General features: G+C 37.7%; 1 protein-coding gene across 2 annotated transcripts in view; it reads left to right on the forward strand.

The window, feature by feature from the left end:
• PREX1 (phosphatidylinositol-3,4,5-trisphosphate dependent Rac exchange factor 1) overlaps nucleotides 1-15,371 on the forward strand; it is a 148,913-nt gene that overhangs the window by 90,610 nt on the left and 42,932 nt on the right. For both annotated transcript variants that reach the window (XM_052683632.1, XM_052683631.1), the window contains exons 7-11: nucleotides 1,736-1,869; nucleotides 5,354-5,469; nucleotides 6,629-6,778; nucleotides 9,801-9,948; nucleotides 13,939-14,039. In XM_052683632.1, the coding sequence (XP_052539592.1) occupies nucleotides 1,736-1,869; nucleotides 5,354-5,469; nucleotides 6,629-6,778; nucleotides 9,801-9,948; nucleotides 13,939-14,039 (649 nt within the window). The remainder of the gene's footprint in view (nucleotides 1-1,735; nucleotides 1,870-5,353; nucleotides 5,470-6,628; nucleotides 6,779-9,800; nucleotides 9,949-13,938; nucleotides 14,040-15,371) is intronic.

Raw genomic sequence — 15,371 nt, forward strand, 5'->3', positions numbered from 1 at the left:
ATTCAGATACCATCATGAAGGGTCTGACAGAAAAATAAAGATTCTTAGATTTTGAAAAGTGACTGTTGCAGCCTTTGCTTTTATTTCCTGCACAAAATAGGCCAGATAATTGTTCCATGTGGGAAGCATGCTTTTATATTGTACATTTAGATGGTTTCTGCTTCTATTTGCATACATGCCTTTGGGGTTATAATTCTGACATGCTGTTATTTATCTTGGAGGTAGTTATGGTCAGCAGGTCATTTTCAAAATAACAAGCAGTTATTTCTGGACACATGTTAATTATTTCTATAGATGGATTAAGGAAATAAAAGCATATCAGAGCAACAGGTGGAAGCACTGCATCTAGCTAGTTCATATGCGATTGAATCTAAGGGAATACAGACACATCTGGACATTGGTGTCCATTCTTGGCAGCCTTTAAAGTATAGCTTCTTCCATGTTAGTGAAAAGCAAGTGACAGCACAGCTGCCATGGTTTAATTTAGAAAACAATGTAATTAAATCTTCATTCACACTTTTACAGCGACTGCATTGCATTTGGAAAAGCTGATTTAATTCAGCTTAATGGTAGCAGGCTTGACCTGAAAAAATTTCATTCATGCAGTGTCTAAGAACACTAACAAATCCTTCTGGGATGACTTTCTAGATGGAGGTAAATTTCATGCCTGCTCAAAGAGATGTTTTCAGTTAAGCGGGATGAACTGCGTTTTACAAATCTTTTTGGGTATTTGTGAATATAGACTTAATGGGCCTTTGCAAGTCGAGCAGTTTGTTGATAATGGATATCGTGCAATCTATAGTCAGTTCTGTTTTCCAGTAAGACTTAAGACAGAGATCATATTATCTAATTTACTTCATTACATGCAGACAGTGTACAGAAACCATGGTGTTACTCTAGGTCATTCTTCCTTCCAAATAAAAAATAGATGTAAATGTTCCAGAACAGGGTGTAAATGTTTCTTGTGTGTCTGTGTATTTTTTTGAAAAGAGACCTTTTTCAGTAGGAACCTTTGAAGTAATATTAGGCCAAAGAACTTTGCACTAGTGACTGTGGTTTAGCCAAACAAACCAACCAACCAGGACAGTTTTTCAAATCCATTGGCCCTAACATATTTCAAAGACAGCTTTCATTAGAAAGCTCAGTTATCTCTATGTCTGTTGAATGCACATAATTTGCACATGACAGCTAGCACAGTGTCTGGGACCCAATCTGTGATGTTCATGGCTATGATTCTAGCTTGCATCTACTCTTTAGAACTCCAGTAAGGACAGCAGCTGCAAATACTTCTAACAAAAGAGTCAGAGAGAAATACCACTATGATTTTCCAGAGAGATGGTTACTAGTGACTTACATGACTATCAGAGCTAGGGAAGTACCACTGTTCTTCTATAATGCTTTTTTAAAGCCAACAGTTGTCATACTTTCAGTGATAGCTTGCGGTGAAAAGGGAAGATTAATGGTCTTGGGAGATTCACAATATGGCTGCTTTTTGGAAAATCTCTTGGAGCTAGGGGAGATTTATCATGGTATATGAAGATTCCAAAACATTTATAACCCAGAAAGGCAAGATGTGTTTAGCTGCAATAAGAAATCGAAGACTTCCTCTTCATGAATGCATCAATCATTTTGCAGTTTAATGACATGCAGATAAAATAACAGGATTTTAGTAAGAATGTTTCGTTGTGTGCACACAAAAAAGTGAAGAGTAAACAAGATCTCTTTTCTGTTTCAGGGGTCAAATCTGACAGATATCTGCACACAGCTCTTGCTCCAAGGAACTTTGTTAAAAATCTCAGCAGGAAATATCCAGGAGAGAATGTTCTTTCTATTTGATAATCTACTGGTCTATTGCAAGAGGAAATCCAGGTGAGTTCCTCTGCCTTCATGGTTTTACAATGGGACTATTCTGAGGTTTTGTACATAGGATGTATGAGAATTTACAGAGCACTCACTTTGTTCCCCGTTGCTATGTAAGGCTGAGTCATAGTTGTGACTTTCCTCTGTTTTTGACTATTGCTATTGCTTATACTATATGAGGAGGAAATTACTATGTGATGGGATAAATATGCCAGAGATTAATGGGGTTCCCACCCTGAGAAGCACACAGTCCAAAGACAGAAGTTGATACAGTGCAGAAAAATCACTAAGTGAGTTCTTACAGCTGGAAGGCTTCCCAGAGCAGATGGATCTCCAGGAGTGATGTGAAGAAGGAGGCCTTGCCAACTTTCTTTGTGAGGTTATTCTAAGGAGAACAGGGTGACATGAAAATTGATATAAAGCCAGGAAAGGAGAAAGAAGACTAAGGGAATATTTAGCAGATGCAGGACACAGTGGATAGAGGATGAAGATCAGTAGCCCATGTGCTCTATGAATTGTCTTGCTTTCTTCTCTTAGTAGCAATTTTTGCATCACTTTACCTTATAAAAGTTGAGTATTATTGACAGCTGCCACTTATTTTTAAAATAGCACTGGCACGGTGGATGGTAATTTTCTTCTGTTGCCATATACTGTATTTCAATTCTTAAGCTTTTCACCTCCACATTCCTAGTCTCATTCTTGTGTCCTGGTCTTTTCTGGATGATTTACCATGCATCTTCTACTGTTCAGAATCTCCTCCTGTAATATCCTTCCTCTTCTTCACTTTATACCTCTTTACTGGTGATGGCCAACCCAGTTAGAACTTCTCAAAAACCAGAGTGTTTGATCCAAGGAAAATATTTATATTTCAAATTTTGGGTTTATTTTCTGTTTGTTTGTTCAGTAGAAATTTTGGGATCATTAAACTGGGAAAAAAAAATCATATCAATCATACTTATACGTTTTGTGTGAATAACAATGAAAGTATACAATATAAAAAGCAATTTGTTAGACAAAATCTACTTTAGAAATTATTAGAGTGTAATATAAATATTTAACTGAAGGGAAAAAGGACACATCTTAAATAGCTTCTAATCTTATCTAACTGAAGCATTCTGACAATGGAGTAGAATCATAGTTTGGGTTGGAAGGAACCTCTAAGATCATCTCGTTCCAACCCCCGGCTGCAGGAAGGGACACCTCCCTCTACACCAGGCTGCTCACAGCCCCATCCAGCCTGGCCCTGAAGGCCTCCCACGTGGGGACATTCACAGCTTCGCTGAGCAACTTGTAAGAAAGTTGAAACATTTCCTTTTGACATTTCACCAGTTTGTCAAAATCCACGCTTGTGTAGAAGACATTTCAGAAATTTGAATCTTCTAACTGAAATCTTTTATTAAAAAAAGAAAAATCAACTTGATACGTAATCTTTTCTTTCTTCAGAGCTCTAAAAAGCTGTCTTGCTGTTTCTGTTGGTAGTTCAGGTTAGCGTAGCCCCTCCCGCTGTCCAGGCACACTTCCCAGAATGCTAAGATTCAGAAAACAAAATGTTCTACTGCCTTTTAAGCAACCCTCTGTTTTTTGTACAGGGATGTCACTGAACTACTCTGTAGTTTGGCTTAATTTTGGAGGAGGCTGCTGTAACACTTAGGTTTTCCCAAAGGATCAATATTGTTTATCTTTGTCTAATAATATAGCTTGAACTGATGAATGCCCAGAATCTGATTTCTATTAAAAAACTGAACATTTTATTAAGTCTGCTGGGAATTTCCAAATGTGAAAGATAAATTTAGGAATTGCTACATGGCTTAGTTTTGGATATTTCCCCTGTCTAGCTGCTATTTATAATTAGCCCAGGATGGAAATGCATTTATTTCCAGTTGTGCTGTCATGATCATTTGAGCTGTTGCTTGATGAACAACCAAGGTGTTAGTGGAACACAGATTTGAAAGAAAAACAAACAAAGCCCTGTCTGTGTCAGTTCTCAATTTGAAATTGAATTACCCGATTCTTATCCCACTTACACTATGCTAATCTTGTAGAAGTCAGTGGATTTTTTTCCTGGATCAAAAAGTGCAATCAGAATGCAGCCCTAAATCTTCAGTAGATAATCATTCCTGCAGCCATTTTACTTTGGGCATCACCTTTCTAACAACAGCACAAATTAGAAGTAGCTTTATTGTGACCATTTTAAGATGCGTTTAGAATCAGAATCAGATTTGTGATTTTAGATCTAAGACTACAATCTCAGCTTTTGCAGAAGCTTTGGGAAGCCTGCCAACCTGATGACATAGATGTTTGGTTTTTTTTCAGAGCTGAGTATTGTTTTGTATTTTTGGTGGTATCACAGATTGCCGCTTAAATTGAATCCTGATGTTAGGAACAATATGTTTCATGTGGGCTGAGTATTTAAAGGGTTTTATTAAGGCTGCTAGGACAGCTTCTCTTTTGAGTACAACAGACATATTTAGGAAATGATCTAATAGCTCCTAGATCTCAGGCTCTGTCAGGCTGATTAGATGTTAATTTATGGTCATTACCACAGGTATATTTGTTGCTTAAACTAGTTGTAAAAAGGAAAAATTGTTCAAAAACCCGTGGTGTTTCTCATCTCACCACAGTTATCACAGATATTTCACTCTGACAAAAATTTTCTCCCCAGCTGTTTTTTATTGCATTATTCTTTGAATTTTATGAACTCCTGGCAGGTTGCCAGTGCAATCCCTTCACTGCACAGAGTTTGGACACTTGCCATCTCAAGCAGTGATCATTTGACCAGTCATGTTTTGGTTCATATAGCAGGGTTGTTCTTAGATATTAAAGCTCAGCAGGTGTTGGTTGTGTAGTTTTAAACCTATTCTAGACATAAAAATCAGAACATAAATAGTAATGAAAAGTGCTTTCCTGAAGTTTTTTATAGGATACTTCAACAGACACTGAAAAGCTTATGGATGAGGACATAAATTCTAGTGCAAAATTGCCACAGCAGCACTTTCATGAATGCCACATGCAGAGACACTTAAGACACACATGAAGGCCATGTGATGCCTCATGGCACGTTTCATTGTACATTTGGAATTATACACCCACCACAATTTCTTCAAAGCTGTAGGCAAGTATAACATTTTTCTAGGTAGTATTAAGGGTTATATTCCAAACTCATACGCAATTCAGGTAAGTACTCAAGAATGCAAATCTTAAAGACATCCGATCTCCAAGTAATCATGCAAAATAAGCTCTTTCTTGCTGTTCTGATGCTGTTGCAAACTTATCATTGTAAACTCACTGAGCACTTAAATCTGAGAAGTGGCTGAATGCTACAAGACTTGATTCCTTTTTTAATAGTCACATCCCAGGTTGATTTTTGCTGTTGTTTTCTGTATCCACTGAATCCAAAAAAAGCTGTGTGTTGTAATATATGTGATGTATGTATGTAATAAGCACCTTGCTTTGGTTGCTTATGCTTAGCTAACCATCTGAATCCTAATTGCAGAGTTGCTGGGAAAAAACCATCCAAACGGACAAAATCAATCAATGGATCCCTCTATATCTTCAGGGGTCGAATAAATACAGAAGTCATGGAGGTGGAGAATGTGGAGGATGGAACAGGTAAGAGAAAACTTACCATTTGTTTTTTAAAACAGAGCAAATCCAAATCTTGTGTGGGAAGTTATTACAAAAGTATTCACCCTACTCCTTTAACGAAATCTTTGGTAAGCTGTAACATCTGATGTCTTCATTCTTAGGCCAACTTATAAAGTTGAAAGACTGGTCATGCTTTCAAACACTCTTCATTCTGAAGTGACCTTTTGAAGAGCTTGTGTATCCTGAAGCTTGTCTATTTTTTCTCCTAATCCAAGTTAATTTAGTAAAAGATATTTTATCTTCTTTCCGTCCTTTATTTTCTCAGATCTTAAGCCATTACAGCTATAATAACAGAACTTCTAGATCTTCTTCGCATTTAGAATACTACCAAATATTAGTCTTAGCATCAAATCAGTAGCATGGAATGTGGCCATGATGAAACATGGGAATGGCTGCTGCATTACTGTTCTTTTGTCCTGACACATGCTGAAAGAATGGATGGGTTCTGACTTCATCCACAAAGGCTGCACCAGCTCCTGCGACTGCTGTAATAAGTCAGGAATTAGTATTCTTTCCTTTCAACAGGTGACATTTAAAGAGTTTCCATGTTCTGAACAGCCTGCTGTATTCCCAGAAAGTTCAGAACTAATAATCCAAACAAGTGTTGTAGACTTTTTCACCAGTGCCATTCCATTTAGGTTATTTTACCTCTTCTGGGGTGAAATTACAAACTATCACCTTAGGTCTGAAGCTGTAGAGAAAATGGCTTTGTGGGCAAAGTATCATGGCAAGAAATATGAAAATGCTGGTCTGCCTTGAATGGAACTTCAGTCATCAGTGTAATCGGTGTGGATTTTCTCTGCCCTGGCTCTAAACATAAAAAAAAACACTTCCAGGGCACTTCCAAATGTGAAGTTCCACTCTCCTGAAGTCACAGCGATCCTTGATCACACCCTTTCTCACATAAAAGGTGTTTATAAAAGGGCATGGTTTTCAAGTTGAACAGCCTAGCCATAGATACTTTTAAAACACTTATATGGACAGTTAGTAAGACTGATGCATGAGGAACAGCTTCAAATATGAAGCTCTCCAAATAAGAATATTTTAATAAAGGTGTCACACACTGATCTGATTAAAGAAGGCCTTCTATTCACTGTGTGCATTGTGCTTTGGGTTTTTACAGCAGATTACCACAGCAACGGCTACACAGTGACAAATGGCTGGAAGATACACAACACAGCCAAAAACAAGTGGTTTGTCTGTATGGCCAAGACTGCAGAGGACAAACAGAAATGGCTGGATGCTATAATCAAGGAAAGAGAGCAGAGAGAGAGTAAGTGGATAATGTATTTTTTTTTTTTTAACAAACAGGATGAATTTGTGTAAAAAGGAGAAATGAATATGCATACAGAAATCTTTCTGAGAGAAAGAGAAGACTGCAGCTTTTGCTCTGTGCTTAGAGACTTAAAATCTGTCCTTAAGGACGAAGAAGCTCAAGAGATTGAAAACATACATTTCTGAATATTGTGAGATGATTTGTTTCACGGGTGTCTGTCATTAATATTTATCAATATTTTTCGTTTATAGGAGGGTCAGTTTCTGCCACAGGTTCAATGAAAGCAGAGAATCTAAATCCTTTAATGTTCTTTCCAATCCAAGCTTTTGTTTTTTTGTGTTAGAATATTTTGCAGCAGGAAAACATCTAATCTGCTAACATTCCAGTGTTTCTTTATCATAAATGTGAAACATTTCTGACATACCTTATCATGTATAAGTCCCAATGCAATTTTTTTCTGATAGTAGGTATACTAACTTCCAAATGTATGGTGTGAAGGCATACTGTGAATTCAGAAAAGCTCTCTGGGGTCAACAGAAATGATCAGTTTTATTTTTTATTAAAAGAAGAATTTTAACATTCCGAACTGATGATCTGTATTCATTGACTAGTTCTATATGTTTTAAATGAAATACATTTCTTGGCTCTTAGTTTTACCCTCAGAGTGCTAAATCATCTCTCTAAAAGATCCAGTGAGTCTTCATTTCAGAGTGAGTTTTTGCTTTATGAGGTCACTATTGCTCTGCAGAATTTCCTGTGCATCGATTGAAATGTATGAGAGCACATGGTGAGAGAGATGGTTTGATAAGAAGTAAAAAGACTGAACTAGAAAAACCAATCACATACTAGCAGGGGCTTGAGAGTAAGGAAGGAAACTGAAATATCAGGAAGGGAAAAAGGAATTACTCCTTAATAGAAAGTTTTCCAAATCTTTCCATGCAACGTTGGGTATTTTTGAGTATTTTTTCTGATGCTTTTTGTCACACAGTTTTATGACGTGGCAGCTGATGACTGGAGCTCAGGATAAGTGTGGATATTCTGCAAGACATTCCAGACCTATTGGAAAATCTCCTTTGGATTAGAGTAATTTTAAAATCACAGACTATCTGTGCTTAGATTAGAAAGATTGGTGAGGTTCCCGATTCTTTGTGATGAGTTGGATGGAATGTGCATTCCAGTTTGCCATTTACATCAGAGCCTGGGGAATTCAGTGATGTAAGACCAGCATGAAACATGTGCTGTTTTCTATCACAAGTTCATGTTGCAATTTAGCCTCAGCTACATGTGTCAGCATTTACATTGAGTTGGATCACGTTACTGGACAAAGAGAATGGAAGAATAATGACAATAAACCAGGGGATTTGAAGAGCCAAAACCCTTAGCCAAATATCAGACACATGAAAGAAACACTATATTTGAAAGACAAAACTTAGCACAAGACTAGTTTCTGGAACATGCACATCCAGTGCATGTTAAAACAAATGCATTAAACATTTTTTTAAAGTTAGGAAGCATCTCCAGTGTAACATAAGAGACTGTTCATTCATTAATTTGTCAAATTCATAAAGGAACAGCATTTACACGCAGCTAGGGTGAATTATTCCTAAAGAATGTATAGTTTTCATTTTCTAGCCTTATGCTGAACACTTAAATTCCGCTCTATGTCAATCTCTGTAAAGGTTAGGCAAGTAAATCAAAAACTGATTCTGACTTCAGACTAATCCTAGAGATACCCAAGCCCAGGGCTCTAGTTTGGACTCCAGAATTCTCTAGATTTGTGAGTGGATTTTTGCTGCCCCTATTGAGAAGTATCATGCTTGTGATTCAGAAACATAATTAGCAGACATTAATTCTCCTGAGTCTTGCTTCCTGCTCTATCGATTACTATTCAGTAGCCATCTTAATACACTTAGAGTTTGGTGTTTTCAACAGTATGCACGTCATGAACTTGTCTGAAAAGCACGAGGCCCAGATGTACCCTTCCCACTGAAAGATTCAAACATACGGTTTCACATCCCCAGCTGAATCTGCTTCAGTTCTGGACCTACACAAAACAGTCTAAATCCAGTCCATAATTTAAATACATGCAGATGGATGCTTGGGAAAATTCTCAAAAAAATATACCCCGAAAGCAAAATGACTAATTCCAGCTAGGAGAGACAAAGCATCCGCAGCAGCAAAATAACTATTCTCATGTGCTGTCCTAAAGCAATTTGCCCTTTATTTCTAGGTGAAACACATTTTCCAAGCTTTTTTGACAAGTCTATAAAGATGAGTGTCAGAAAATGCCAGTTATGATGACAGTTGTTGCAACACAGAAACCCGTTCTTTTCAGAGATCTTCTCCCTCAGTGTGGCAATTTTCAAGTTAACATGTGCTATGAGGAAATTCGTACAAAGTGGAAATGAAAATTTCCTTATATTCAATATATATCATGTCTTAAAACATTCAGCATTTCTTTCATTTACTGGATAATATGATTTTCAGGCTGTATTTTTAGCCTAGGGATATTAATAAACTGGCAAATTAAGAAAAGATGAGAAAATAATGTTCCCATCTACCTTTGACTTATTTAAGGATGTGAATTTGATATCAGTAGTTTTGTATTTTTGACTTCAAGTAATAGAACACTCAAAAAAATGATGTACTCTGCCAAGCATTTAGCTGCATTGAACAAGTCTTGTGACGGCAGTTATTCCAGGGTCAAAGATGAAGTTGCCGTGGTTTCTGGGGATATATGTTTTCTCTCTCATTATTTGGAACTTTGCCACATTCTGTAAACTGTTCTACTTTCTGTGCTGTGATGAATCCATAAGTTTAAAGTTATTTTTAAAAATGGAAAAAAAAGGTCCCAGATGCTACTCTCATAAACGACAGCTTTTTGTTCAGGTCTGTAAGTTGTTCAGTTTCCCCTTAATCTGGAAAACAAGTGTCTACCACTTTGGCCTCTGCTTTTATCATCGGGGAAACACTCTACCTGATGATTTGCATCTCAAGGAATTTCTGCTTTGTATTCCAGGTTTGAAACTGGGGATGGAGAGGGATGCATACGTCATGATTGCAGAAAAAGGAGAGAAGCTGTACCAAATGATGATGAGCAAGAAAGTGAACCTTATCAAAGACAGGAGGAGAAAATTAAGTACTGTTCCCAAGTGCTTTCTTGGCAAGTAAGTAGCATTCAAACAAAAAAGGCACTTTCATGCTAATTAAAAGAATTAGCTGTGGATTTTCTGTGGATGGCATTGTGAGGGTAGATCAGATGTGCTTTGATAGAGCTTGATTGAAAAGGCAGTAAAAGCCTTAATTTCTGTTTTATGCCATGAACAAGCTGTACAGTGACAGCTCATTCTATTGTATAGCAGTAACACATAACAGCTGTTTCAAATTGGCCAAAGGAGTAAGAAAAAACACCTGAACTCCCACAAGCACGGGGCTTTTAGTGGCCTAACCTGTATCCTCTTTTGTATACAAGCAGATGCAGACCAGGTCATGTTTAAATTTAGCAGAATCAATCCCGTTTCAGAGCTGAATGTCCTGTTTAACAGTGTAAGAGACACAACTAAAATTCATCAAGAAACCTAATGTATTTGTTAAAAGATTTACTGTCTGGAAAATATTCTTCTTTCATTCAGGCTAAGTATTACAAAATAATTCCCAAGTATGTTGTGCATGAGGCATTGGAAGAGAGACTCATGAATGACTCAGATCAGTGATCAGAAATGGCAGCACTGGGGCTGTTGTAGGGAAGTGTCCTGTATGGCACAGAGAGATGCATCAGTTGACCTGAGAAGACTTTTCTGCCTCAGCTGTTTATGATTGAAATAATCAGCTGAGCGAGGAAAAGAAATTCCGAATGGCTGATTATCCATGAATTTCCCTCCCTGTGGTCTCTGTAACGGCATTTTGTAGGCATTATTACTTGTGTACAGGATGTGGAAATCATGCACTGTCTTTCTGCCTAGAAGGCAGTTAGTAATATAAGCTGCTAATAATTTTGCTATCAAAACCTCCTTGCTTCTCAAGATTTTGTTCTTCTTTTCTACTCTTTATTCTTTTCTTCTTCTTCAGTTATCTTTCAAATTGAAACATCTAAGCTGGGACTTGGAGGCATGATCCAGCATTTCCCAGTTTCCAAATAACAAGATGTCCCAGATCAGAAGTTGTTCTGATATATACAAATCTGTTGTGGATTTCCTGACTTTTTTCATAGTCTCAGCTACTACATTTCTTTTAAAATGTCTTCTTACATGCCCCACTACCTTTCCTGCCCATCACCCTCAGTTTACTTGGTAGTCATCTGAGACTCTGCTAGTGAGGGCTTGATGCTGCTTTGCCAATATTTGAAGCAAACTGAGATACCTACAGGTATTCTGGCCTCTGACCACAGCATTATTTCTGCTAATGTTCCATGCTACTCTATTAAAAAAAAATAATCTGCTGATGTTTTCTTAAGCTGCATGTTGATACTGTTCTGGACAACTTACTTAAGCGCAACTCAATCACTGCAATCCAGTCATGACTTGCAGACGTTTCATATCATTCCAGGGGCTTCCCCTGAGCAATTTGTTTTGGCTGGGACCTATTTATTTTTTTCAGCTATTCCTGCCTAAGGGAGAAACTAAGAACAGTGCTGAGATGTACTTAGTGGTTTTCTGGTAAATGCAGTTGAGAGTAACAGTAAGGCCGCAGAAGCAGTTTTTCTCTTGGCCTTTGGATATTAGAGATAGCATCTAATAATTCAAGAAATAAAATGTGGTTGTACTGGAAAATAGAGTATGAACTATTATTAATAACTTTAGAAATACCACATGCATTTACTTATAAAGCTGTTTATTTTCTGGAGCATAAATCTATTTTCCTAACCACTCTTCAGGTGTGCTGGTATTCAGGCATGTAAATAGTGATACAGTCCACAAGCTGAGTGTTGGTGCCAATACGTGTAAATCTCATGCTTGCTGTGCTTCATTTCAGCACTGCACTAAACTGATTGCAAACCCTTGACTGTGTTTTACTTGTAATAGAGAGGATCTGTTAACCTCAGGAGATTCTAGACATATCTGATAAGATTGCACAAAACTGGATGGGCTGGATTTTCATATCTTTCTTGTATGTATTTCTTGAATAGAAATCCAGCTATTTTCAGTCCCTTAATTTCAGAGATATTAGCTGGGAGGTGGCATCCTAGCAAGTATGCCAAATGAGAACTCAGTAGGGCAGTGCTGGGCAGTGGAGGTGCTCTCAGTTATACTGAGAACTACTTAGAATGAGATGGGGAAACAAATCAAGTTTTGCCACAAATTTTTTGAATGGATGCCTTTTAGCAAGTCTCATATCCCAGAGAAAAACAACAGCCCTCTTGGAATATTTCTGGGTCATGCACTTTGCAGTGTTTATAAAATTTTCAGGCAAATGATTATTGATTTTATTTATGAGTCAAATGCCATGGAAGTCTTAAAATGGCTTTTAAGAAAGCTATCCCATAGCAATGAAACTTCAGAGCATTGAGAATAGTATTCATTTATTTTGCTTTTTCAGCTCTCCGTTTCAAGCTTTAAGACGACTGCCTTACATTTAGAATCCCAATGAACTCTAGGGACACAGTTCCAAATGAACGATGTAGGAAAGCTAAGAGGTCATCAATGTTCTGCTTCAGTTTTGGGCAGTGGTTTAAGTGTTACAAACTGTCATGGATCCATTGCATTTGATGGAAAATATATAGCAACCTGGGCATCTACCATGGGTGCTTAATGTGATTACTATCATTGGCCAGTACGTCTGGCTGGAGCACTCCAGAGAATCTATGCTTTGTGTTCCCAGTAATTGATGCAGAGGATTCTTCTTTCTTCTCTTATGAGATACAGAGCCTGACTCAACTCTACAGTAGTCTGACTTTTAGGAGTTTTAGGAGTTTTAGGAGTTTTACTAAAGTCTGCTGTTTTCCATGGGATTTCCCTGATGCAGTTGAACAGATTGTTCTGCTTTTTCTACATTATGAAAATTATAGAGTAGGACCTCAGCAAACTCAGATTTTTGTTACTGAAATTGTTGTTGTTATTGTAAAGACAAAATGTAAATGCTACCTACAGCTTAGATGATATCAGCTTTGATAATCAGATGATTATCAGCTCTGATAAACATGAAGAGACTAAAAATGCTTCATGTAGAGCCCACAGTTGGAGGCATGGATGCTGATTTTGATAAGCAGCAACCCTCTGCATATTGGCAAGCACCCAAGTGGTTTATTGAACGTAGATTTCCCATATGTTGTTCTACTTTTGTATGTTCCTTTTGTTATTATATTTTTAATTTAATGCATTTCTTGCTTAATTACTAATTAACCTGGGAAATTCAGGTCCCCTAGGGCTTTGGCAGGACTTGCAATATCCGTTTTTCTGTACTTAACTGTTTCTAATTGAGTAATATCCTACCTATCCATTTCTGGCCCTTATTCTGCCCATATGGGCAGCTCTGCCCCTCAACAGAGAGAGGTTTTATTTCATGCTGTGTATGCAGACAGACTTAGCACTTCTTGTCTGTAAATTAGAAGCACCTTTTATGTATCTCCAAGGCACCAGCTTTAGTAAATGACCTTAAATTAAACTGTTAGGGGGGAGTTGGTTGTTCTGTTCTGCGCTTGAATTCAGTGAGTTCGAATCTTCTGTCCTAAGTCCTACTGCGATTTCATTGAAAGCCTACACAATTACATGATTAAGGGAGAAAAAAACAGAGCCAGTGAAGAAAGGTGAGCATATATAATTAAATCAGACAGTGAACACAGCTTGGAGAGAGAGCTTGGACTGGAGTTGCTGCTTTCTGTGCAACTTTTTGTTTCTAAGGTCATTGTGGCTCAATAAAGTAAGGATCTGCAGCAGTTTGTAGACTCTGATAGGTCTTCTTCCCTTTTGTGTAGGTGTTAATTAGGATGACCTAAGGGGAGTGTTGGGAAAAGTCACGAATAGGAGATCTGGATCTTCTGCAGATATTTATTCCAGAAATGTATGAAATTAAGCCACAGAGAACTGTCAGTCTTCACAACAATTTTCACATTTGCTTCAAAGACAGTGTTGCCTGTGGTTGACTGATGACTTGCAGAGGCTCGTGTCTGCTTATATTCAGAGAGAAAAAGAAAATTGTTTCTGTTCTGTTTTCCTTTTCAGTGAGTTTGTATCATGGCTCACAGACATTGGAGAGATAAGCAAACCAGAGGAAGGGGTCAACCTGGGACAGGCGCTGTTGGAAAATGGAATTATTCATCATGGTAAGTGCTCTGTGCCATAAAGAGATGCCAGATTTCAGCAATGCCTTGGGAATGAGGGTGGACAGTTGACTGTGGCTGTTCACATGATGTTCAAATGCTCCTCTGTATCATACCTGGCAAATCCTCAGTGGTTAGTGACTTTTAGAATTAATGGCAGCGGGCAAATCTAAATCATGAAAACTGAATGTGTATAGTTGCACTGTCAGTGAGACATGCTATTCATGACTGCTTACCCTGCTGTAATTTCATACTCTGACCCTTTCAGCACCATTCTTTTTGTCTGAACACAAATTTATAGCTTGGAGGAAATTGTGCTGTTACATCCACTGCATCTCTTACTGAAATACACCAAACAAGATGCATCTGATTTGGTTTTAATGTTACCTCTGGTTAGAGTTACTAGCTGTTACTGTCTCCAATGACAGTTATTGCTAGACATTAGAAGGTATTTGCTGCGCTTGATTTAGTTAAGAAAATATCCCTTGAAATTTTGATAAATAACTAGAGAAGAACGTTTCTCATTATGCACCCCTTAACATAGCAAGAACTTAAAACTTAAGCACTATAATTAAGCAGTTACCCCTACTCTACATCATACAATGTCTTTTATCTTTTGTTTTCACTTGGCGTAAAGTTCCTGTCAGATGAAAACTGCTGATCTTTCAGCCTGCCTAGAAAGCAGGGCCAGAGAAGATTGCTAAGTGGCAAAGTGTTGTTCTCCATTTCTTTGTGTTTCTGTTTATTCTGTTTTTTTTTTTCTTTTTCTGGGCCTGGTAATATCTAAGTATTGGTACCTACAACACACAGCAGAACTGACTGGAATCTCATCTTCTGGGCACAAGAGATACTTTCTATAGAGTTGAATGTCAACTGGCTTTAGAAATACAAAATCAAGAGTGAGATTCCACAACACAAACATATATGCACTTGATTCTGCGTATTTTGGTTTATTCTGTGAAATTAAGGAAAAACATCACCATGAGCAGAAATCTTCATGACATATTCATGGGCCAAGTTGTCCTACATTATGAGGAAAAGTCTTTAGAATTTCTAGCTTCTGCCTTCTAAAAAACTGTCCTATGTGCTTTGCAAGGGGCAGACTAAATCTCAAACTGAATCCTACTTCTGGACTAACAGTGCAGTCAGTTGTTTCAGGTTAATCAAATTGCCTAAGGTGCACCTTAAATAGTATTTTTTCTCAGTTCATCAAGTGTTGTGCTTGTACTGTGAAATACTGCATCCAAAATGCTAAAGGACAGGCCAGCACAAAGATCTGGCCATGGCAAAGGCAGGAAAGATTGCAGTGACTGAGCTACACCAGCTCACCTGCTG

The sequence above is a fragment of the Tympanuchus pallidicinctus genome, unplaced genomic scaffold (genome assembly GCF_026119805.1).
Source record: "Tympanuchus pallidicinctus isolate F22 unplaced genomic scaffold, pur_lepc_1.0 scaffold20, whole genome shotgun sequence".
Classification (NCBI taxonomy): Eukaryota; Metazoa; Chordata; class Aves; order Galliformes; family Phasianidae; genus Tympanuchus; species Tympanuchus pallidicinctus.